The sequence below is a fragment of the Erinaceus europaeus genome, chromosome 1 (assembly GCF_950295315.1).
Source record: "Erinaceus europaeus chromosome 1, mEriEur2.1, whole genome shotgun sequence".
Taxonomy (NCBI): domain Eukaryota; kingdom Metazoa; phylum Chordata; class Mammalia; order Eulipotyphla; family Erinaceidae; genus Erinaceus; species Erinaceus europaeus.
The window spans coordinates 66466497-66492854 of NC_080162.1; the positions used below are offsets into that span (position 1 = coordinate 66466497).

The window sequence follows — 26358 nt, forward strand, 5'->3', positions numbered from 1 at the left end:
GCGACTGCCTACAAATATGTCTTGAACTTTTTTTTTGTTATCACTAGGGCTTCACTGTCTTAGCTGACACTTTCAAAGAGAGAAAAACAGGCAGTGAGAGAGACAGAGATAGAGATAGAAAGAGAGAGAGAGAGATGGAAAGACATAACAGCATCTAAGCTTCCTCCAATGGTAGAGGCCAGGCTTGAATTTGGGTTGTGCATATGGCAAAATAGCACACTACACATGTGAACACTTTTACAGGTCATGAAATTTTTAATAATAATGAGTTCAAAAATAATGAGGGCTGGTAAAATAGCTCATCTGAATAGGGCAGCTCCTTTTCCATGAGTATGATCAAGGTACCATCCTGGCCCATACTACATCAAAGCAAACTCTGGTTCTGGGGTCTGTCTATCTATCTATCTATCTATCTATCTATCTATCTATCTATCTATCTATCTTTATCTGAAAATGTCAGCCTGGAATGGTAAAGCTGTGGCAATGACAAAAAATAAATACAAAAATGAAATTAAAATACCAACATTAGTGGGTAATATTTAATGGGTGTTTATTATGTAGCAGTGAGGCAGCAGCGTTCAACTTTTGCTGTGAACTTACTTTTCAAAACCATCCTTATGTCCATACCATACTTATTTCAGTCAAATTTTTATGGCATCCTAATCTTTGGGAATAGGGAAGAGGCATCAGCATTTTTTAAAGCAATCTTATTTATTCCATAAAAAGTCTATTTGAGAACTCTTATTCCAACAGAATGCTACTGAATTTTCACCTAATCCTTACAGAAATGATATGAATTACTTATTTATCAGTTATTATCATCACCATTTAAGCAATGAGGAAGAAGTCAAAGTTTCAAGAATATCATGTGATCAATATAGAACAGAGCCAGGCTTTGTAAATATTAAGTTAGACTAAGGTCTATGAACACAAAAAGGGAAGATATATATATATATATATATATATATATATATATATATATATATATATATAGTTCTCATATATATATCTTATGTTCTTATCTTATGATATCTATCTATCTATCTTATAAATAGTGATAGAAATAAGCTGCATTTGATGGAAAAGACAGTGATTGCTAGAGTATTTTAAGTGTGGAAGTCTATCCTCAACTGGCTATTTCAGCATATAGTAGTGTTCCGTCAACTGAGCACAGTACAGTCCCTGGTTTTATTTGTTTATCAACATTCAATATATTTATCAAACCACATCCATAAATGAAACACTTAACTGATAATCAGGCTGTGCACTGTAATAAAAAAAGAGAGAGAGAGAGATATTTAAGCCTGAAAAGAACTCTTCATGTGGCAGAGAAATTGACTTTGACTTCTGACAACAATAGGATGTGATGTAGTGCAGGAAACTGTCCCTAACCAGTACTGACAATAAAATTTCAAGGTATGCCAATAAAGTCATGTTAAAAGATAAAACTAAAAAAACAAAAGATAAACTTAAAACTATATTGTCAATATAGTTCCTGGAACCAATAGGGTTACATGAAACTTGGCTGAAAGATAAATTGGGAGAACACTGACAACTGTGAATACTTCTGAATTATTAGTGAAGCACTAGTGATGATATATTTGATACAAAAATGAAAGACTTTGATTCATACCAACTGATACTACATCTTCTGATCCCAGCCTAATCAGTGCAACTAGTACCACCTCAGCATGCTTCACTTCAGACATGGAATGTCATCCTGTCAGCTTCATTACTCTGGTGAGACCTTCCAAAGCTCAACTGACTCCTTAATTCCATTTTGGGTGCCATACTTCTTAACAAAACCTCAAAATCTAGATATAGATCAGGGCCCATGAGAGAGGACATATGTACATGTATCCATAAGTTAGGGGAAAATACATACCTTAAAGCAAAAGTGCGCAAGAATTTTTAGTGAGTCAATAAATGAAGCAAGCAAGTAGAAAGACCTAAAAAGATACCTGAAAGCACCTAATGGAACAGTTTCTATTTAGACATAGATACCCTAAGAATAGGGAAGCTACCAAGGGAGAGGATTGGATATGGAGCTCTGGGTATGGGCACTGTGTGGAAATGTACTTTCTATTACAGGCCCCTCAATCACTCCAAAGCTAACATTGTCAGACAAAGTGAGAACTACAAAAGCTGAATAAGAGGAAGAGACTGGCATACTTAACGATGACCACCCCATCAACTGGGGCCCTAATCGGGGAGTCCTAATTTTCCCAAACAGACATGATGGGCCTAGACTTAAAATAAATCCCTCTCTTCATTGTTATCGGTCATCTCTATCAGGAACAACACAATAGACCCCTTTGTGGGCCCCCATAGGACCTTGCCCTCAATGTGGATGAACAATGGTAGGGAATGTTCCATTCTCTGAAGGGAGGTTGGACAACATACTCTATAGACTACCGAGGAATATGGGCCCTGAAATAAGTACAGCCTGGAATGTTCCTAGCTGTGACCATAGAATGTGAGCTCAGACCTGCAGGGATGCAGAGATTACATAGGTTCCTGTGCTGAATATGTGCTCCAGATCAAACCAGTAAGGTTTACAATTAACAATATTGATATGCTTTTCCCATATTTGGGAGCTACTCTCTTCCATGATCTAGCTTTCTAGTCCTTTTTCCAACTATGACACCATCTCCCCAAACAATAACCTGGGTCCACATGCATATTAGATGTCAGGCACAGGCAAAAATTAGTAAAGTCATGGGCCCCTTGGAATATACCTAAAATAGATCTACTAGCTTTTTCTAAAATGGAGACCCAAAATCCTCCTCTGCAATATTCTTGCCTTTAGGTTCATGATGAGTCAACAATTTGTTCTGCTTTACATATTAACTCTTTTCAAGCCACTGGATTCCAGAAGCTACCATGATGCCAACCTCCAGCCACTGGGTTCCAGGTGCTACCATGATGTCAACATGAGTTCCTTGGGCAGAAAACGCCACCATGTGTCTTGGAGTCCCACCTCCCCAGGTCCTTGTCTCACTAGGGAAAGAGAGAGATAGGCTGGTAATATGAATTGTCCTGCCAACGTCCATGTTCAGTGGAGAAGCAGTTACAGAAGCCAGACCTTCAACCTTCTGCACTCCACAATGATCCTCTGGGTCACTCCACAATGAGTCCATACACCCAGAGGGATAAAGAATAGGAAAGCTATCAAGGTAGAGGATTAGATATGGAGCTCTGGGGATGTGCATTGTGTGGAAATGTACACCTCTTACCTTATAGTCTTGTCAATATTTCCATTTTATAAATAAAAATTTTAAATTGAATTTTAACTGTTTAGTATATTTGGAAACCTGATTTGGGATCTTTATTGATCAAACTATATTCTCATATACTGAATTTAGACGTACTCATTTTTACTTGGTATTGTTTCAGTCTATTATTATAGAACTCAAATAACTGGGAATTTGTGCTGCTTGTTAATTTTATTAGCGTAACTAATTGTGTGAGTAAGTACTCAAAATAAAATGAAAGAATAAGCCATTGACATTCCATTATATGTTAAGAGTTAATTGGAAAGGACAGAATGTTTTCACAGGAAGTATTTATGGGAACCTTATTATAAGTAAAAATGACTTTTTTCTTATCACATTTTCCTGGAGATAATTTCAAATCTCTCAGAAATAAGATGAGTAATTGAGTATTTGCTCTATGGCAGAATTTGCTATACATCTGAAAAACAGTTGTTCTTGGTGATTTTTTTCTTCCTACATCTTCAAAGTAACAGATGATTACTTTATGTCAACAAAAGGATTTGGACAACTACAAAGCAGTTGTGCTATAGGGTCTTCTCAAGGCTAAAAGTTAGTTCACTTATGCCTATGAAATAGGAAAGTTTTTCAACTAATTTTAAGCATATCTTGGAATTGGCTTTCTTTTTCCAAATAAAGCTAAAATGGGCATGGGGCATGAAATAAGCCCCTATGTCCAACATCCTACATACTTACTTACTGTACCCTTCTTTTAACACTAGTGGGAGTATTTAGTGCATAGTGGTATCTTGTTTTATTGTGTTTTACAACATCTACAACAGATAAACTTTTAATTGAGGCAATTAATTGATGACATGGCACAACTCAACAATCAAGGCAGCATCTGGTATATGCACAGTGCTCCACTTCCTACCTTGGGAGCTTTGGCATGTTTCCCACATCTGGCATCCTTCACAAGGCTAAGATCTAACAGCTCCGTCTCCTGAAAGGCAAACATATGAAATCATTAAGTATCCACACAGGTATCATCTCTTTGTTTTCTGTCATTGGCATAACTTTAAAAAAATACTGTCTAGAGCATTGCCCAAAGATTTCTTAGCAACTGGAATATGTTTACTCCTGCAATGCATATCATTCAAATCACAAAGGTAATAAAATGATAACAAAGTGCTAATTGCTTACTTTAATACATATTTCTTTTTTTTTTTAATTTTTTATTATCTTTATTTTATTTACTGGATAGAGACAGCCAGAAACTGAGAGAGAAGGGGGTGATAGAGAGAGAAGGGGGTGATAGAGAGACACCTGCAACACTGCTTCACCACTTGCAAAGCATTCCCCCTGCAGGTGGGGACTGGGGGCTAGAACTTGGGTCCTTGTGCACTGTAACATGCGTGCTCAACCAGGTGTGCCACCACCCAGCCCCCAATACATATTTCTAATACATTTTCAAAGTATAATGCATGTGCTTTGGGTCTTCTACTAGTATATCCTATTGCCATTCCTATGTTATGACAAGTCAGCCCTTTCTATTTCCACATTGAAAAATAATACCAACAGTTATTCATGAGGATGTGTGAGTAATGTGGGGGTTAGTGGTAAGACAGTGAGGGAGATGTCCCCACCAGATCAAAGAATGTCCAATTCACTTGACCAAAGCAAGGAGATGAATCTTATGTACTCTCCTACCCTTTATCCAGACTTCAGTTTTTACCCATACATCTTAGGCTCTGCTCTTTTCAGTGACTCATTATACATTACTGAACACCTATAATATATAAGCCACTTTATAAGACTCTTAAGATATACTCTGGATGAATCTGTCATGCAATAGGACAGTAAATAAATGCACATAAATAAAAGCAGAGAATGTTAATATCAAATTTAAAGTTAACTGCCATAAAAGGAGTAAGCAGAAAAAAAATACTTTTCTCCTTTAAGGGCTCATAGAAAAGTTCACAGAGGTTATCAATGATGGAGAAGAGGAGTGAGAAGAAAGTGGGCTCATCCTAGTAAAAGGATATAACGTTAGCAAGCTCCCACGACCAGAGGTTTGAGCAATCCCTTGAGGTATTCTCAAGATATAGGTATTTATTCATGAAGAACACTATAAGGGGAGAGGTAGAGAAGAGAAGAATAGAGACATTTTAGAGTAAGGAATCATACAGGAAAGTCATAGTAAAAGTAAATAGATTTACATGGGGAACCTCAGAAATAGCACTACTGGGGTCTTAATCATATGAGAAAGTAGTGGGAGATGACTCCAGAAAAGAAATGATAAAATGGGTGGGAACTCTGAAAGGCAGGCTACAGACAGTGAGTCATTAGGTCTGTGCTACACACATGACTGAGTTACACAATGAACTCTACACTGAGCAGAGCTGTTTCAAAGTAACTCCAGCCATCCAACATATGTTTTCTGGACAATGAGATACTCAAAAGGAGGCCTCTAGTTCCTCTTTCCCAGCAAGAGTGACTGTATCATAATTCAGGCACTCATGGGCTCTGTGGACAGGAGTGGCTATAACTTCTCATTAAGTCTCAACATCCCCACTTAGCAGATGGTGTGCCCAGCAAACATCTTCAAGCAGCTGCTACCAGTTCTAAAGGCTGCAGAACTGACTGATAATTGTCCTGCATCTAAGACTGATCTTATGAACACAATATAATTAGGGTAAAACAGGAGGTGGAGTCCTTCCACTAGGATGCAAACTTACTGGGATGTGGAAGCAGGTTCCACAAAATACAGGGACTCAACAAACCTCTCTGTGGGCTATGTGGAGGACAAGGAAATATGCCTTCTTTATTCTATTTATCTTGGTAGTTTCCTTTTCCCTCTTTTTTATTTAAAATTTATTTTTTATTTAAGAAAGGATAAATTAACAAAACCATAGGGTAGGAGGGGTACAACTCCACACAATTCCCACCACCCAGTCTCCATATCCCACCCCCTCCCCTGATAGCTTTCCCATTCTCTATCCCTCTGGGAGTATGGACCCAGGGCCATTGAGGGTCATTGCAGAAGGTAGAAGGTCTGGCTTCTGTAATTGCTTCCCCGCTGAACATGGGCGTTGACTGGTCGGTCCATACTCCCAGTCTGCCTCTCTCTTTCCCTAGTAGGGTTCCTTCACCGTTTCCCTGAGATATGTGACTCTGTTTTTTTTTTTTTTTCAGTTTCAGAATATAAGTAGTAACCCAGGAAGGAGCCTGCAGTAAATGGTGCTACAGTTCCCCTAGGGCCATGCCACCCAAATACTGGAGGTTATTTTGTGAATGTTAGAACAGTACTGATTACAGAATTTGAAACTTCACTTTCACAAATATAATTTGTACTGTCCTCAAATATGAAAAGGTAAAACATCAGGTCCAATTTCATTAGATTCAAAGCAAGAGCAAGTAAAACATTTCTTGGGGGGAGGGAAGTGAATCAAACTTGAAGTTTAATATACAAAACTAGAAGTGAATAGGTATTTGAGAGACAGAAGACCAAATGAAGGTAGAGATAGAGGAATAAAAGACAAACATGAAGGAAAAGAAGATAGCTCATCATAAAGCTTGAGACTTGCATAGCAGGGGCCCCAAGGTTCAATCTCTGGTACCACCATACATCAGGTCTGAGTACTGTTCTCTATTTCTCTGATGCAGAAAAGTAATTTTTTAAAAGAAAGGTGAAAATTATAATATGGAAGTGAAATTGAATAGAAGAAAGAGCAGAAAATACATGACTGAGTGACACAGTGAACTCTACACCAAGTTGATGGAGCTGTGGTACAATGAGCAGAGCCGTTTCAAAGTGACTCCAGCCACTTTCTTTGTCTCATAAAAAAAGCATTTTTTTAAAAAAGGTAATACTATATATGTAGAATTGACTAAAGGAAACCAGAGTAATAACTCTACAATATTCATCTTACTCAGTAAAATTCTAAATTCTGAGCAAAATGAAAGTGAATTTTGGAGATGTTGGTTTGTGAGATTATTCCAAGTGAAATACAGGTCTTACTCAATACTCAAGCATTATTAGTAAAGCTCAAAGGTGTCAGATACAGATTAAGTACTAGGTAATGACCCTGTGCTCTCCAAAGAAATGATCCCTGTTTTAAGAATCTTGGGCACAAAGTCAATTATTATAAAGGCTTATTGCACAATCTGAAAGTAGAATACTTCTAATGAAACCTTCCCAATCCAATCCTTGTGTCAACAACTATACTGTAAACCTTAACCCCTCACTGGGGGATGGGGGAGAAAAGAAAGAAAAGAAGCTATTGTGACTTCATATTTACTTAAAGGAGTTATGTAGAACATGTTCTGAGCATTTCCAGACTTAAAAAAAAAAAGTTAACCTCACCAAATCATACTTAAAACTACAGAGAACCTTAAAAAAAATCACATAAGCATATACTGAAAGCAAGAATGATATCATGAATGCCCAGTCTGTAGAAGGAAGGAACAGAAGGAAGGAACTTGCCCTTGCTACTGTAGCTACTTAAGGTGCTGCTGTCTACAGAAAGGTTGCAGCAAAACCAACACCGAATATTATTTACACTGTTTCACATTTGGTATTTTTCCTCACAAGTGAAAATTCTTTTTGGACTTCTTTAAGATAGCAAAAATAGGTATTAAATTGGTATACTTGCTTGTTTCTTTTTCCTTTCTTTCTTTCTTCCTTTCTTTCTTTCTTTCTTTCTTTCTTTCCTCCTTTCCTTTCTTCCTTCTTCCTCCTCCTCCTCCTTCTCCTTCTCCTTCTCCTCCTCCTTCTCCTCCTCCTCCTTCTCCTCCTCCTTCTCCTCCTCCTCCTCCTCCTCCTCCTCCTCCTCCTTCTTAGTCTCCTTCTCCTTCTTTTTTTTTTTTTTTTTTGTAAAAAAAACCAAAGCACTGCTCAGCTGGCATGAGATGTTGATTGAATTTGGGACTTAAGAGCCTTGGACATGAAAAGTCTTTTGCATAACAACTATGTCATCTCTTCCACCCTATGAATATTGGCATTAACAAAAGCAGCAGCAAAGTGGCTTACTGTTAACTTTCTAATGCTGAGGGAGGACAGAAAAAGATAGTTCACTAGGGAGGGCACCTTCCCTGCTATGTCAATGGGCCCAATTGGAGCCATATGGGAGGTGCTATGGCACTAGAGGAAGCACTGATACTCTTCTATGTGATTCCAGATATAAATCTTTTAAAAAGGAAGATTTCATACAAATACACAGAAGTAGAAATAATGCATAGAAAAATACACTCACAGGGATACAAATCAAAGACACACAGAAGTAGCATAACCATTTCTTTTTTTTTTTTATTTAAGAAAGGATTAATTAACAAAACCATAGGGTAGGAGGGGTACAACTCCACACAATTCCCACCACCCAATCTCCATAACCCACCCCCTCCCCTGATAGCTTTCCCATTTTCTCTCTCTCTGGGAGCATGGACCCAGGGTCATTGAGGGTTGCAGAAGGTAGAAGGTCTGGCTTCTGTAATTGCTTCCCCGCTGAACATGGGCGTTGACTGGACGGTCCATACTCCCAGTCTGCCTCTCTCTTTCCCTAGTAGGGTGTGTCTCTGGGGAAGCTGAGCTCCAGGCCAAATTGTAAGTAGGGCACCAAAGTAAAAACCCTGTGGTGAGGGGTAGACATGCAGCTTCCTGGGACAGTGGGGGGTGGGAGTGGGTGGGAGGGATGGGTCACAGTCTTTTGGTGGTGGGAATGGTGTTTATGTACACTCCTAGCAAAATGTAGACATATAAATCAGTAGTTAATTAATATGAGAGGGGGAAAATCAATTGTAGCATAACCATTTCTACACTTAGTATTCCATTTATAATGATTCATAAGATTATAAAGCTTATACTTGATGTACACTTCTATATATGCTGCATGATGTTTTACATATACATGGAAAGCCTCTCTCTCTCACACACACACACACACACACACACACACACACACATATATATATATACACAAACACATACAAACAGTACTTATCTAATTTTATGGCAACAGTTTCTAGTCAAAGAAATTCCTCCCAGCTGAACAAACAAAAAACTTAAACTCTACTCATTTGTTCATACACATAAAGTTCAAATTGAGTTCACAAAGAACTAGATCTTAGCAGGGATCATTATATAGATTTTATGTTCCAGATAATGAACACTTCTTTCCTACTTTCAGCTCTGAAGGTAGCAAGGACTCCCCAAGTCACAGAAGACACTTAGTGCCAGATGCCCTTGGGATTCACTCTACCACAGTGAGAAACTTCTCTTAACTCACAGTGAAATTGCAAGTGCTAGCAAAATCACCGCAGGGCACTATCAACATGGGTAATGTGGCATGGGAATGACCTAGGTGTAAAAACTATCCATGGACTCCTTCAGCTAGAAAGCAATGATTAAAATAGTGTTTCCCACTTCTATTAGTATGCAATGGCCACCCCTCTGGGGCTTAACTACATCCCATTCTCCTTTCCACTAAAAGAAAATAAGGAATCTAATGCTCAGGACCATGAAAATGTTACTGGTGTCATTAAAACTTTTTCTAGGTTAATTTTCTTGTGTTAATAGTTTCAACAACTTGCTTTCATTATAGGAAAGCAATGAAATGGTCCCCTTCTTAGTTCATTTACAAGTTAGTATTTTCTGATTGGATTTTGGGGGGAGGTGGGAGAGGGACTCCAGGGACTCTACATGTAAGCTTTCACCACTCCTGGGCCATGTTTTTTCCCTTCTTTCCTTCCTTCCTCCCTTCCTTCCTTCCTTCCTTCCTTCCACCCCTTCTTTCCTTCCTTCCTTCCTTCCTTCCTTCCTTCCTTCCTTTCTCTCTCTCTCTCTTTTTAATTTCAGAGATATAGAGATAGAGAGCACAGCATTAGAATCCCCCCTGGTTGCATAACACTCCTATATGGTACTAGAGTTTGAACCCAGCCCATGCCCATGAAAATGTACTTGTCTTACCAGTTCAACTATTTCCTTGTTCCCATTTAAGAGTTGGTTCTAGTTTTATGGCATTTACTCTTTCTTCTTCTTTTTTTTTCTTTCTTTTTCCCCTTTTGCTACCCTTGTTGTTTGTCATCATTGTTGTTATTATTGTTGTAGTTGTTGGATAGGACAGAGGGAAATCGAGAGAGGCAGGAAAGACAGAGAGGGGAGAGAAAGATACCTGCAGACCTGTTTCACTGCCTGTGAAGTGAACCCCCTGCAGGTGGGTAGCCTGGGGCTTGAACCAGGATCTTTACAATGGTCCTTGTGCTTTCTCGTGCCATGTGTGCTTAACCCACTGTGCTACTACCCGGCTCCCTTTACTCTTTATTCTTTAAGAGAGAAACAGCACGTGGTTTTAAATTAGAAATCCATGACTGAATAAGGAACCTAAACTAGTCGCATTTTCAGTCAATCTGTATGATAGATATTATAACACTTTCTATATCAGTAACTCTCAAACCTTCACCTGCATTAGTAGACCCCTGAAGAACTTGTTAAAATAGGTTAGACAGGCATCATCCATCAGAATGTCTGGAGCGTGTTCAAGAATCAGTGTTTCTGTTTTTAAAACTAAGTTTATTTATTATAGATGAGAGACACAGAATTTCACACAAGATAGGGAACAGCAAGTAAGAGTAATGCTCTGGGGCAGATAGTGCTGGATATATCAGAAGTCTATGGTATGCAAACAGGGTGTTCTATCAATTGAGCTATTTTCAATCTAACAAAACTTTGTTTTTGTTGTATTCAATTCATCTGCTTGGTTTCTATATTTACCACATACAAGTGAAATCATGTAGAGATTTCAGATATGTAAGATTTAAAGGAGAGCAATGCAAAAATTACAGTTCTCAAAGACAAGTGCTGTTTAAAACACAAGATTAGAAACCTATTGGAAAGTGAAAGAAAATCCAGACACAGATATTACAGTCTAATGATACTGAGCTATGAAAGGTGGTATGTTACTATTTCTTATAATATAGATGGGCTTGAATGGTATTATGCCAAGTTGAGAAAGAATCTGCATTTCTCCTAAGCTTTTGGGTGATACTAATGCTGCTGGCCCACTACAGTTGTTATTGTAAGGCTTTTAAGGTGAACATGACAGGTAAATATATACACTACTTATATGCCATATTACATTGAAGTAAGAGTCTGTATCATTTCTTATAGAAAACTTTCAAACAAAAGTATTATACATACTGAATAAAAAACATGTTTTATAATAAATAAACTATGCCTAAAATTTTAACTAATTTAACTCTTTGAAGGTAACCTACAGATTGACCAATGCCATCAATTCCTATTCTACTGTCATTAGCATTCAGTTTTATGCAATATAAGTAGATGTCTCTTAAATGTTCTGAAGTTCAAATAATCACTGAGATCATTTTATATTTTCTGAACATGTTGTAACATATAACCTTTGCATTACACTTCTTTATATTAAAGACATCTTTAGAAAACATGAAAGAAGGAAATACTTTTTTTTGTTTATAGAGATAGAGAATTTGAGAGGAGATGGAGAGATAGAGAGGAAGAGGAACAGAGAGACACCTACAGCCCTGCTTCACCACTCATGAACCACCCCCACATATGGGGACCAGAGGCTTGACCTTGCATCCCTGTGGACTGTAATGTGTGTGCTTAACCAAGTGTGCCACTGCCTGGCACCAAGAAGGAAATTTTTTTTGTCTTACTTATAAGCACACCCAATGACAGAAGGGAGATTAAATTAGGGTCCCTACATCTCTGTGGACTATTAGGGGACTGTACATGGAAAATGAGTTAATAGACCTCCTTTAGGTCCAAGGCACAAAATGGTCCCTGCAAAGTGTGGAGACCACACCCCTAGCTAGCCCCCCCTAATATACTGAAGTGTTGATTAATGTGCCTTATACCTCAGACCAGATGAATTAAAAGTGAATTATAGTAATCAAGGATTTTTTTTTTATATTTTGAATGAGTGATGGGAAAATTGAGAAAGGAAGATTAAATTGCCTCTGGTGTTTACTATTCAGCAGAAAGATTTCAAACCATCAGTCACACACACACTGTGAGGTAGATGAGCCATGAAATGCACTGCAAACTCAGGAACGAATACAATTGAAAACTGCACTCTTCCAGAATACCAATTTTTGTGTATTGTCACCAAGTTCCATTAGTCACCCAATATAATAATGTGCTTCAAGTTCACACACTATATAATCAGAGCAGCAATTACAGTCATAAACATTTCACAGGAAAAATATTAATGGGTGAATGTGGAGGTGATTATGTATATCTCTACATGTGGTCTATTCATTAAATTGTTCAACCTCGATTTACCAAATAGTAGAAGACATCACTATGTTTTGTTTTGTTACTGTCACACTTCTGAAAATGCCTAGGGTTTCAAAACTACTAGAATCACTTTCTAGAAGAGTTTTAATTTAAAAGGAAATGAAATAAACTCAGTTCTTTGTTCCTTAACTCTAATTCTGAAGTGGTAAAAAGTTTTTGAAAAGTACATTTCAAATAACAAACAACTCTCTCTCTCTCTCTCTCTCTCTCTGTGTGTGTGTGTGTGTGTGTGTGTGTGTGTGTGTCTCTTGTTACCTCTGTGTCCTAGTCTTGAGTTTAGACTTTCTTTCCCACAGTTTGCAATAAAATCTCATGGCAGAAAACATCAATGAGAATGAAATGGCCAGGTCATCAATAGCTACCACAGTAGGGAGAGTAAGAGAGTGAGTGAGAAAGAGAGAGAGATAACATCTCTGACACTTTATACACATCTAAATAGTGCAGATTTTATGGAACTTGGAGAAAGAAACTCAAAGCAGTCTCTTGGAATTATCATTGGTAATCTATGTATTATTAAGCAAGTTACTACAGAAGTCTGTGCTTTGTGTCCTCATCTGTCAGAGGCCAACAACACATTCTCATTTGGTTTTTGTTAAATCAACTGATATTAAGATTCTCAATTAGCAAAAATTGAGCATAATTCTTAAGATTGCTAAATTTATTGTTCTAAATGACAGCAGAAAAGATAAAAGTTGCATAGTAAGAAATCTAGGAGAGGAGACTTGTCTAAGGCTTAGCAAACAGAATTAATGCTTTTGTATATCATATGCCAGGTCTTGGGTTCAGTTCCTACCACCACAAAAAACAAACAAACAAACAAACAAAAAACCACTAAGGACACACACAAAAAAAATCCATCCCAGATGGTTCAATTTCTAACAAAGTCCCAAAACCTAGATATACACCAGTTTCTGTGAGATAGAGCATATGTTCACACTTATCCATAAACTACTGCAAAATATATACCTGAAAGCAGAAGTACACTAGAGTTTGCAGTGAGTATCCCCCTAACACTTCCTCTCCACTATTCCAAGCTTTGGGTCCATGATTGCTCAACAATAGGTTTGGCTTTGTATGTTAACTCTCTTTTCAGTCACCAGGTTCCAGATGTCATCAGGATGCCAGCCAGGCTTCCCTGGACTGAAGACCCCACCAATGTGTCCTGGAGCTCTGCTTCCTCAGAGACCCACCCTACTAGGGAAAGAGAGAGGCAGACTGGGAGTATGGACCGACCAGTCAACGCCCATGTTCAGCGGGGAAGCAATTACAGAAGCCAGACCTTCTACTTTCTGCAATGACCCTCAATGGCCCTGGGTCCATGCTCCCAGAGGGATAGAGAGTGGGAAAGCTATCAGGGGAGGGGGTGGGATATGGAGACTGGGTGGTGGGAATTGTGTGGAGTTGTACCCCTCCTACCCTATGGTTTTGTTAATTTATCCTTTCTTAAATAAAAAAATAAGAAATAAAAAAATATTAAAAAAAAACACTAAGGACAAAACCCAAGGGACTCCAACGATAGTTCAGCAGTGCTTTGTTGTCTCTTCTCTTTCTTTAAATAACAGAATAAATATGAATAAACATGACATTAGGAAGGTCACAGCAGATTCATGCCTGTGCAAAACCTTGAGTTAATTAATTAATATCACATTTAAAAAATCTAGGAAAATAACAAGAACTTACATAAAGAGAAATTGACTTAAATATCTAATATTTTAGAGATAGTTCATAAACCTCTAAACCAATATAAAAGAGGCTTCTTGTAGAGAAAAATGATTTTCACTTTTATGCTAGGCAGTTAAATGCAACATAAGACTACCTTTTGAAATAAAGAAAAAAAATGAGATTGTTAATGCATTGTGGGTAGTATTGTACAATATCAGTGTGTCTCTGTTTGACTATCAATCCCTTGACTAAAAGATCTTTGCTTTTTCATCTTTACTTGTACAGGTACTGTACTTTACACAGCACTTAGCATAGAGCTGTACCACATCCAGTTTTATTAAATGAAGCACTTCTTACTAAAGAAAGTATGCATTATTAAACTCTGGTCCTACAAACTGAGGAGACAGCATAATAATCATGCAAAAGATTTTATTTCTTTTTTAGTTTTCCTCTTTTTTCTATTTTTTTTTTTTTAACCAGAGCACTGATCAGCTCTGGTTTATGTTGGTGCAGGGGACTGAACCTGGGACTTTGAAGCCTCAGTCATGACAGTCTGTTTGCATAACTATTATGCTATCTACCACTGTCCGGCTCTTTTTAAAAAATATTTATTTATTTATTCCCTTTTGTTGCCCTTGTTGTACCGTCATTGTTGGAAAGAACAGAGAGAAATGGAGAGAGGAGGGGAAGACAGAAGGGGAGAGAAAGAAAGACAAATGCAGACCTGCTGCACTGCCTGTGAAGCAACTCCCCTGTAGGTGGGGAGCCAGGGGGCTTGAACCCAGATACTTATGCTGGTCCTTGTGCTTTGTACCACGTACGTGCGCTTAACCCACTGCGCTACTGCCCGACTCCCTCTTTTCTAAAATTTAAAAAGATTATATTTTATTTTATTTACTGGGTAAAAGTAGAGAGAGATCAAGAAGGAAAGTGAAATTAGGCAGAGAGAGAGAGAGAGAGAGAGAGAGAGACAGAGAGAGAGAGAAGGAGAGAGAGAGAGAGAGAGAAAGACCAGAAGGCTTTCTTTACTGCTTGTGAAGTTTCTCACTTACAGGTAGGGAGCAGGGCTTGAAACAGGGTCCTTGCAGCAAAAGACTTTTCTGCCTGTGGCTCTGAGATCCCAGGATCAACCCCCAGTACTACTATAAGTCTGAGCTGACCAGTGCTCTCTCTCCCTCTCTTTGCATCTTTCCTTATCTCTTTCATTCAAAGAATTAATAAAATATTTTAGCAAGTCTTTATTCCTAACAGGAACACTATACATAACACTATACATAAAATAACAATCAGACACAGACTTTACACAGAACTCCAACCCAGGATATGTTATAAGCAACCCAGAGTCGCTGAACGTTGGCTGAGAAAGTACTGCAAACAGATTTTAAAACTTTCATAGTCCCTTGTATGCACAGAATAAATCCTGGGGTAGGATTGAGGACCCAATGGCTGCAAATCCTACTGAGTCTGTATGGCATTCCTAATTCATTAATAATATCATCCAATAATATCTCTAGGTATATGACCAATATAGCAGATAATGTGGGCATTATCTTTTCATTTTTTTCCTTAATCTTTATCTTTCCTCAGTCATTGTCCCATTTCCTTTCTCCAAGAGATAAGGTAATCCACTGTGATTTGAAGTTCAATCATTATTCTAGGAGACAAGGGAAGGATACAGGAAGACACAGGACTAAAAAATCAGGTGAACTCTTGAAATGAATTTTTAAAATATTTTATGGGGGGATAATGGGTTACAGTACAGTTGTTGACACATTGTTACAATCTCTAATCTTCCCATGATGGATGTCTGCAAAGCACTTCCTCTCTCAACCTATGGATGAAGTTTTTTCATTAAATCCAAGGAGTTTCTCAATGAATAAAGCAGTGACAGTAGGGATAGCTCTAGTCTCTGAAGGGAGGTTGGCTGAAATGAGAGCAGCCTGCAATGTTCCCAGATGTGACCATGAACTTCGAGCTCCGGTGGATGGTGGTAACTACTTAATTGTATCCACAATTTTTTTTTTTTCAAGAATGGGAGCTATTCACTGCCCTAATGCAACTTTCTAGCCCTTTTCTCTACTCTGACACATTTTTTATCCAACGTCAGGCTACCTATCAAACTCAAGTAAAACTATCATATTGTGTGCCCCAGGAACATATCTAAGGTGGACTTTCTAGCTTTCTTCTACTCTAAGACCCCTAATCTCATCTGCTCTATTCCTGCTTTTTGGTTCCTGTTCCTTAACCGTTTTGTCTCAATTTATGTCCTGCCACCTTCCAGACACCAAGTTGTAGATGCTACTACGGTTCTATCCTAGCTTCTCTGGGCAGTGACCTCACCAGTGTGTACTGGAACCTTGCCTCTCCAGAGCTCTGGCCCAGTAGGGAAGGACAGAAATAGGCTGGGAGTATGGATTGACCTACCAATGCCCACATCCAGCAGAGAAGCCAGAAATCCTACTTTCTGCTTCCCCAAAACAACTTTGATCCATACTCCCATCAGGGAAGAAGTGATAAGAGGATGAAGATATGAGAGCTTTGAACTCCAGCTTCATCAGCACTCTGAGAGAGAGGAGGAAAACAAGAGGGACATATGGAGGTAGTAACGTTGTCATGAGTGGCTTGGAGGGGAAGAGCGGACTGTATCAGGAAGAAAAACGGGACAATTATGTATAAATGTAGACAGATAGTTGTAGAGATGGTGGCGGGCCCATGTGGTGGCTTGCAATGAGGTGACTGAAGATTCAGAACCCTGGTGGTGGGAATGGAGTGGGTTTATACTACTGTTGACATGTAATTTTGTTAATCAAAATCAAATAACTAATAAAATTGGAAAAAAAATAGATACCTGAGCTATGAGCAACACTAAATATGTTAAGGGTCTAGAAAACTCATACTATTCTTTTACTTAGAAAGTATTTATTAAAAGCCTACAGTGTGCCAGGTACTCAGTTTCGGACTGTGGCTATGATTAACAAAAGAAACATAATTTTCTCATAGGGTAAACAGTTTTCACTCTAGCTACAGTTCCAATAAGTGACCATATATATCCAGCGTAAAGACATTGTATCCTTTGTGAGTTGCTCCAAACAGAAAGATTATTTTGAGAAAGTTATGATAATAGTTGATTGGATGTATTTATTTACTTATTTATTTATAGAAACAGTACCTCACCCTTGCACAATTACACTAGGTTTGATGTTATTAAAGTAGAGATGTATAAGAAAAGAGAGAGACAACAGAACCATGACTTCCTCTGTTATCATCTAGGTGTCAGGACTCAAACCTGGGCTATGTGCATGGCAATGCAGGCAAACTATACAGTGAACTATCATTTCTGACTTACAAAGCTGATTTACGAAAGAAGCAAAAGAGATTTGAGAGTAAGTAAACATGCCCTCGCAGAGAAGAGGCATTTCTAATGGCTTTGCAGAAAAAAAAGAACAGGACACTTTATAGAGGGTTGGAAGAGCAGAGAGTTGGAGTAGGTAGTGCGGTTAATGTCTTAACTATCTAAATGATTGTGGCCTTTGTAAAGATTGTCTTTATTCTGAAAGCTCTCAAGGCTGTTACAGTATCCGGAGAAAAACAGTGACAAGATTAGATCTTCAATCTGAAAAAGTCACTCTGGCTACGGTAGAAAATTGACTGCAGAGAGCCCAGTAAGGAGGTGGTAAGGGAAGAGATGACTGCAACTGGCATCAGTGGTGATTTGGAAAGAACTGAAAATAGACCCTTAGAAAGCTAAATTATCCAGACTTAATACAGTTTAGATGCCCAGAGTAGGTAGAAAAGGATGAGCCTGTACAGAAGCCAAGTAAAAGCAGTAAAGCTGGAGTAACAGCATAATTTATGCCTAACACTCTAAAGTCCCAGGATTCATCCACAGCAGCACCATAAACCAGAGTTTTCTCTCAATCTCTATTTCTCTCTTATCTCTATTTAAAAAAATAAATAATAAAATAAATTATTAAAAATAATTATAAAGTAATCAGCATAGGAAGTAGGAGATAGACCAGGAGAACCTCCTGTATAAAGGGGGGAAAAGGTGCCTTCAAGACAAGGAATAATGGGCAGAATTCTAGGATGGCCACCACAATTCAGTTCTCCTTCCCCCACCCAACACACACCTAAGAATACTCAGGATCTACAAATGACCTCTAATCAACAGAACACAGCAAAAGTGAGCTTCATCATGATCATGTTAACTTGGTCATGTTAACTTTTGTGACAAATGTGAAAAGATTTTGCAATCTTAATTAAGGTTCCCCAATCAGATTATGTGAAATTAAACAAAAGAGATTTATATTGGGAAAGACTTTCAAAGAGGGTCTAAAATTTAAACATTTAAAGCAGCAGAGAGGCTACTCTGCTGGCTGTGTTGTATGAAATGGGAAGGGTCCCAATCCTCCAACAATACCAAAGCAGTGAATTCTGTAAAGAACCTGAAGGAGCTTGGGAATGGAATTCTCTATCCAAAAAAAGAATACAGCCCCACAAACAACTTTGAGTGAGACCAGTAAGCAGACACTAAGCAGATGAGACTTTGATCCAATAAAACTGAAGGATAATAAATATTTGTTATTTTAAGCCACTAAATGTGGAAATTTTGTAAACATAGCAACAGAAGTCTAATATATTATGACCATTGTTTGCAGATTCTAATACATTTAATTAGGAAGAAATATAAATGAATTTGCATATCTTGGCACACTATCCAACATGTAATCACTGCAATGATTCCTTTCTTTTGAATATTAAAAAGGAGACAAATAAAATATGGAACCATAAAATTTTGGAACTGAGATTGCAAGTGAGGACATTGAGCCTCACAAAAAAATATATCAACTGCACTGGATCACTGAAAGGGCACAGGGTAGAAAAAGAATTCAGTTATGAGAGTATAATCGAGAGGGGAGAGGAAGACAGAAAGGGGGAGAGAAAGATAGACACCTGCAGTTCACCACTTGTAAAGCGACCCCTACTGCAGGTGGATAGCAGGTCATTTTGCTTAGTGACATGTGCTAAACCCACTGCGTGACTGCCTGCCGCCCTCCTTTTTATTTTTATAAAGTATCTTATTTATTTACTTTAATGAGAGAGAAAAATACACAGAAAGAGGGACTGGAGCACTGCTCAGCTCTGGATTGTGGTATTTGGTGCTAAGGACTGAACCTGGGATCTTACATCCTCAAGCATGAAAGTCTCTTTGCATAACCTTTGTACTATCACACCAATCCTGTAACATTAGTTTTTAAGAAGCTGTTTTCTCTCACGGAAGCATATATTAGTCAATATCTAGTCATTTCTTTGTTGGTAACTAGAAAGTTCAGCCTTTGTAATGCAATAGTGACATATCTCCCTGATGTTATTCTTTTTTAATATTTTAATTTTTTAATTTTACTTATTTATATATTATTGGATTGATACAGAAACTAAGAGGAGGTGGAAAAGGAGAAGGAGGAGGAGAGAACTGTAGCCCTGCTTCACCACTCATGAAGCTTTCCACTTGCAGGTGGGGACCAGGGGCTTGAACCTGTGTCATTGTGCACTATAATATGAGCGCTTAACCAGGTGTGCCACCACCTGCCCCCCACTAGATGTTATTCTTAAGATCTCTGAGAAACTTAGATATTCAACTATAAATAAAATGCTGCCAAGAGAAAAAAAGTCACTGAGGTTGAAAACTAGTGCTATAAAATATAAAATTATACCCACAATACTAATGCTTTAATACATAAAATTAATAAACCTTAATTGTAAGAGCACATGCATTTATAACCTGGTATATCTCTGACTAGAATATCATTTGCTTGAAGAATGTACAGAACACGTTAGGAAGGGGACAGGAGCTGGCACACCCAATTGAGCCTACACATTGCCATGTGCAAGGACTCAGTCCAACCCTGCTCCCCAAATTCTAGGAGGATGCTTCAAGAGAAGTGAAGCAGGTCTGCAGGTGGCTGTCTTTCAACTTATTTATCTCCCCCCTTCTCTTTTCTCTGTCCTTTCAAATAAAAGAAGAAAAAGGAGAATAAGAAGAAGGAGAAGGAGAAGGAGAAAGAGAAAGAGAAGAAGGAGGAGGAAAGGAAGAAGAAGAAAAAGGAGAACATGTTAGGAAAGTTATTTCAGTAATGACTTGTTTGTTTTATTGCCACCAGGATTGTTGACAGGGCTTGGTGCCTGCATAAGGAATAATCCACTGTTCCTGGTGGCCATATTTCTCACTGACCTTTTTTTTTATTAGATAGAAATTTAGAGAAGGTTGCTGGTCGTACTGTAAACTGGTCCTACCTCTGTGGAGAGCAGTCTGGAGAACTCTCAGGCTAGAAATGGATCTACCCTATGATCCTGCAATTCCTCTCCTGGGGATAGATCCTAAGAAATCCAACAAACTCATCCAAAAAGAGTTGTTTATACCTATATTCATAGCAGCACAATTTGTAATAGCCAAAACCTGGAAGCAACACTGGTGTTCAACACCAGATGAGTGGCTGAGCAAGTTGTGATATATATATATATATATATATATATATATATATATATATATATATATATATATATATTACTCAGCTATTAAAAATGGTGATTTCACCGTTTTCAGCCCATCTTGGATAGAGCTTGAAGAAATCATGTTAAATGAAATAAGTCAGAAATAGAAGAATGAATATGGGATGATCTCACTCACAGGCAGAAGTTGAAAAACAAGATCAGAAGAGAAAACACAAGTAGAAACTGAACTGGAGTTGGTATATTGCACCAAAGTAAATGACTCTGGGTGGGGGGTGGGGAAGTACAGGTCCTGGAAAAGGGTGACAGAGGACCTAGTGGGGGGTTATACTGTTATGTGGAAAACTGAGAAATGCTATGCATGTACAAACTATTGTATTTACTGTCGACTATAAAACATTAATCCCCCAGTCTTCTTCTTCTAGCGTTTGCCAATCCCCCAGTAAAGAAATTAAACAACAAAATATGTCTCACAAAAAAAAAAAGAAAAGAAAAAAAGAAACTTAGAGAGGGGAAAATAAAGAGGGAGGGAGAGTAAGAGACAGCTGCAGACCTGCTTCACCACTTATGAAGCTGACTTCTTGCAAAAAAGGAGCGGGGCTCAAACCCAGGTTTTCCCACATAGTAACACGTGCACTTTGACTAAGTGTGCCACCACTTGGTCCCTCAACAAAGTTTTAAATGATGAATGAAAATCATGACATTTTAAATGATAACGACTGCCTATAGTTGATAAACATTACTGAAAGCATGGGGGAGAAAAAGGTTTTCTATAGTCAAGGGGAAATCTATAGGTATTCTAAAGAAAGATAACATTCAGGTTATGACCAATGTTTTTTTTTTTCCTAGTTTCTGTTTATTAGTAAGAATTTCATGGAGAGGCTCAGTATATTTTTGTGGAGAAACTGTGATATTAATTCAGTGGTTACTTGAGTTTTTTGGTTTACAATTATGATGAAAAGACTGTGTCTCAGTTTGCTACGCTTGTGCTTTGCAAAAATTAACATTTTAGACCTATCAAATTAGCAAGAAACAGCACCCATCATTTGGCAAATAATTTCATAAGTCCTAAAAAATGTCTTTGTGGATATTTTGGGTAAATATAAAATCAAAATTCCATAAAATGTTCCTTGAAAGGCTGTATGAAATTGATATAATAGATTAATCAGGCTGTTTTCTCCCTAGAATGTCCAACTGATTTAAATATGGCCAAAATTTCCCTTTAAATAATATGAAAATGTTAACTCTGGTCTATACCTATTAACCATAACTGAATACTTTACCAAGTTTCTTTTATCTGGTTGTGTAAGCTGTTTCTAGTCCCATAATCTTACCTTAACATAATATTTAGTATAACTCTTAATCTGCTTATGTGACTTAGATACTTTCATTTCTATGGCTCAGGAGTTCTTAAAGTAAAGTCACTGGAACAACAATGTCAGCCTAGTATCATCCTGTAACATGTTGAAAATGAAAATTCTAAGTCCCACATAGATCTAACTGAATCAGAATCCCTAAGTGATCCAAGTGAGTGATTCAGATGAAATCTCAACCCTGAGATTCTCTGTCCTACACATTAAAAGGAGAAGAGGGTTGCTCATAGAGAAGTGTTGGGATATTGTACAGATGTGGTTGAGTCAGGCAGGACCCACAAACTACCATATTTCCATGCGAGTATTATTATTTACATATCAATCTTCTGCCTCGTTTTAAAGTGACTCCTCTGCCACCACGTTATCCCCTCAGGGCATTGCTATAGTTGCTAGGATGCTTCCACCTTCCCAGCATGCCTTTTGCCTCTCTCCACTCCCTTTCCCAGCCAATCCTATCCTGACTTGCCACTTCCGGAATTTCTCCCATAAAAGCCCTCCTGCATCCGCCTTTATCTCTCTTGCCTTTTTAACCTCTTCGGAGACTCAGAGAAGGGCTGCTGCGCATAGCAGGAGGCGGGCATTTTGCTAGCTCCACCTGGCAGGAACCTTTGTGCTCTCACCCAACTCTGAGGCACTCGCATGAATAAAGATTTGGGTTCCTGAATCACCACAAATTCCTGGTCTCTTCTCTCTCCCATGACGCAACCTGACAGAGAAGATTAACTAACCAGCACTAGGACTGCATGCTATTCTGACAACTGAATATGAAAAACTGCTTCAGAGTCCTAAAACCAATAAAACAAATTGCCATATATGAAAACCTGTGTTTGAGCTCCCTGTCACAACATGGGGGCACCTGCATGAAGAAACTTCACTAGCAGTGGCGTGGTGCTGTGGTGTCTCACTTCCCTATTCTCTCTCTGTCTCTGTCTCTCTCATCATTAAACACTGGGGTCTGGTGCCAGCATTAAGAGGTATAGAGTTGTACCCCTCTTATCCTATGGTTCTTGTCAGTGTTTCCTTTTTATACATAGAAATTATTGAAAAAAAAAAAAAAGAATTCACTCTCCCCAGTGGCCACCCCTCCCATTTTTCCAATTTTATTCAATAGGACAAAGAGAAATTGAGAGGAGAGGAGATAGAGAGGAAAAGAGTAAGATAGACACCTTTAGACCTGCTTCTCTGCTTATTAAGATTTCCTGCTGCTGCAGGTGGGAAGTGGAAGATTGAACCTAGGTCCTTAAGAGGGTCCTTGTGCATACTACCATGTGCATTTAATTGTCTTACTTTTTCTTTCTTTGTCTTTCATTTTCTAGCTTAGGAGAAAAAGAAAACAGAAAGAAAGAAAGGGAGGAAGAAAGAAAAGAAGGGAGAAAAAGGAAGGAAGAGAAAAAGAAGGAAGGAAGAGAGAAAGAAGGAAAGGAAGGAAGGAAGGAAGGAAGGAAAGAAGAAAGGGAAAGAAAGAAAGAAAGAAAGAAAGAAAGAAAGAGGTAGAAAGCTGCCAAGAGTGGTAAAAATTTGTGCAAGTACTGAGCACTAATAATAACCCTGGTGGCAATGAAAAAAAAAAAAGAGTTTGGGACCAGTGAGCTAGCTCACCTGGGAGAGATTTGGCTTTGGTGTGTGTGCCCAGCTTCAATCCCAAGGAAGATCATGGAAACTTTGATGCTGTGGTGTCCACTGACACTTTCGTACCTTGTCTCAATTTCTTTTTTATTTATTTTTATTTTTTTAAGATTTACTTATTCCCTTTTGTTGCCCTTGTTGTTTTATTGTTGTAGTTATTATTGATGTCATTGTTGTTGGATAGGACAGAGAGAAATGGAGAGAGGAGGGGGAGACAAAGAGGGGGGAAGAAAGACACATGCAAACCAGTTTCACCGCTTGCGAACTGGAATCCTTGCCTGTCCTTGTGCTTTGCGCCACCTGTGCTTAACCTGCTGCACTACTGCCTGACTCCCCTTGTCTCAATTTCTATCTGAAAAAGTCAAACAGGATTAGCGAAGCTGCTACAACGACAATAATAAAGCAAAGAAAATTCAAGGAAAGTCTTCTCAGACTTCTGCTTTTATCAGTTACATCAGTATCCACAGACTGAAGCAGCAATTCTCATATTCCCTAGAGGCTAGATAAAGACATGAAAAGGCCAACTTCCTAGTGTTCTTATTCAAGCTTTAACCAAAGTTTTCTGGGCTGGGGACACATATGTTTTTCTTTAATCACACAAGCATGACAAGCCTTCTTAAGATCAAGACTTTAAATCTATAGTTATTTTTTCCAGTGCTAAGTTTCAGGAAAATGACATGGATGTCTGTGGAGAGTGTTGTACTTAATGAGTTTTCCTGATAAGAACATAGTTGAGTCAATCAGTAAACTTTCCCCAATATGCAAACTTTCTACTTACAAAATAATCAGAAGTACACAAATTTTTTACTCAAATGTTAATAATTCTCAACACCAAATGCAAGCACTCAAAATCTAGTCAGCGGTCCACATCAACAACTACAAATGACTGAAAGAAATCACTGAGTCCAGGGCCAGTTACTCAGGAAATTAAAAAAAAAATTGGAGGGATTAATGGTTTACAATCAAGAGTAAATACAATTATTGGTACATGTGTAAATTCTCTTAAGTTTTCTGATAAACACTGCAATGTCCCACCTAGGTCCTTCTCCAGCCTTATGATCCAGGACACTCCCACCCCCTAGAGTCCTTTACTTTGGTGTAATATACACAAGCACTGCTTTGTTTCTACTTTTGTTCTTATTTCTTAACTTCTGTTTATGAGTGGGATGATCATATATTCGTCCTTCTCTTTCTCACTTATCTCACTTAACATGATTCCTTCAAGCACCATGCAAGATAAGATGAAGAGGGAGGAATAGTATTCCATTGTGTATACACACCACAACTTTCTCAGCCATTCATTTGTTGTTGTACACCTAGATTGCTTTCAGGTTTTGGCCATTACAAATTGTGCTGCTATGAACATAGGTATACAAAAATCTTTCTGGATGGGTGTGTTTGGTTCCTTAGGATGTATCCCTAGGAGAGGAATTGCAGGGTCATAGCTCATTTCTAGCCTCCTGAGAGTTCTCCAAACTGCTCTCCACAGGAGTTGGGTCAATTTACATTCCTACCAGCAGTGGAGGAGGGTTCCTTTGCCCCCACAACCTCTCCAGAATTTGTTGTAGTTATTCTTTCTGATGTATGACATATTTACAAGAGTGTAGTGGATTCTCATTGTAGTCTCATTTGCATTTCTCTAACAATCATTTTTTTTTTTACCTCCAGGGTTATCACTCAGTGGGGCTCAGTGCCTGTGCCATGAATCCACTGCTCCTGGCAGCCATCTTTTCCCATTTTTGTTGTTGTTATATAGAACAGAGGGAAACTGAGAGAGGAGGGGCAGACAGAGAGGGGAAGAGAAAGACAAACACCTGCAGACCTGCTTCACCCCTTGGGAGTGACCCCCCCACACACACACCCCTGCCTTCAGGTGGAGACCATGGGGCTAGAAAAAGGATCCTTGTGCCGGTCCTGTCACTTCATACTATGTGTGCATAACTCAGTGTACTACCACCTGGCCCCTTTAGGATTTTTTTTTTTTTAGTGAATATTCTATTCATATCCTCTCTTCATTTTTGAAGGGTATCATTTTTTTTTAATTGTTGTTGCTAAGTTTCGTGAGCTCTTTATATTTTTTGGTTGTTAGCTTTTTGTCTGATGTATAGCATTTCAACATATTCTCTCATTCTCTAAGGAATATCTTTGGGTGGTAGTTTCTTTTACTGTGCAGAACATTTATTTTGATGCAATCCTATTACTTTATATTTATTTTAGTCTTCCTTGTTTTTGGTCTAACATCCAGTCCTAATCCATTTAAAGTTTACATTTGTGTGTGGTGAAATGTAGGTTCAATTTCATTATTCTGTATTTTTCAACCCAACTTTGTCAGCACCATTTGTTGAAGAGACTCTCCTTTTTCCATATAATAGTTTGGGCCCCCTTGTCAAAAATTACATGTCCATAAGTGTGGAAGTTTATTTTTGTACTCTCAATTCTATTTCACTGGTCATTGTGTCAATTTTTGTTCCAGAACCATGCAATTTTGATTATAATGGCACTCAGGGAATTTTTATAAAGGTCTTGCATGAAACTCTATTGGTGTCCACCTGAATATCTGCTGGTATTTTAAAAGCAATCAAGAAAACATGTACTATCTAGAAGGCTATTTCCAGAGAAGCAGGAAGGTATAGCAACCTGA

At 38.3% G+C, this 26358-nt stretch overlaps 1 protein-coding gene across 2 annotated transcripts in view; it reads right to left on the reverse strand.

The window, feature by feature from the left end:
- Positions 1-26358, reverse strand: part of PLCB1 (phospholipase C beta 1) — an 805117-nt gene that overhangs the window by 531760 nt on the left and 246999 nt on the right. For both annotated transcript variants that reach the window (XM_060186536.1, XM_060186537.1), the window contains exon 3: positions 4147-4215. In XM_060186536.1, the coding sequence (XP_060042519.1) occupies positions 4147-4215 (69 nt within the window). The remainder of the gene's footprint in view (positions 1-4146; positions 4216-26358) is intronic.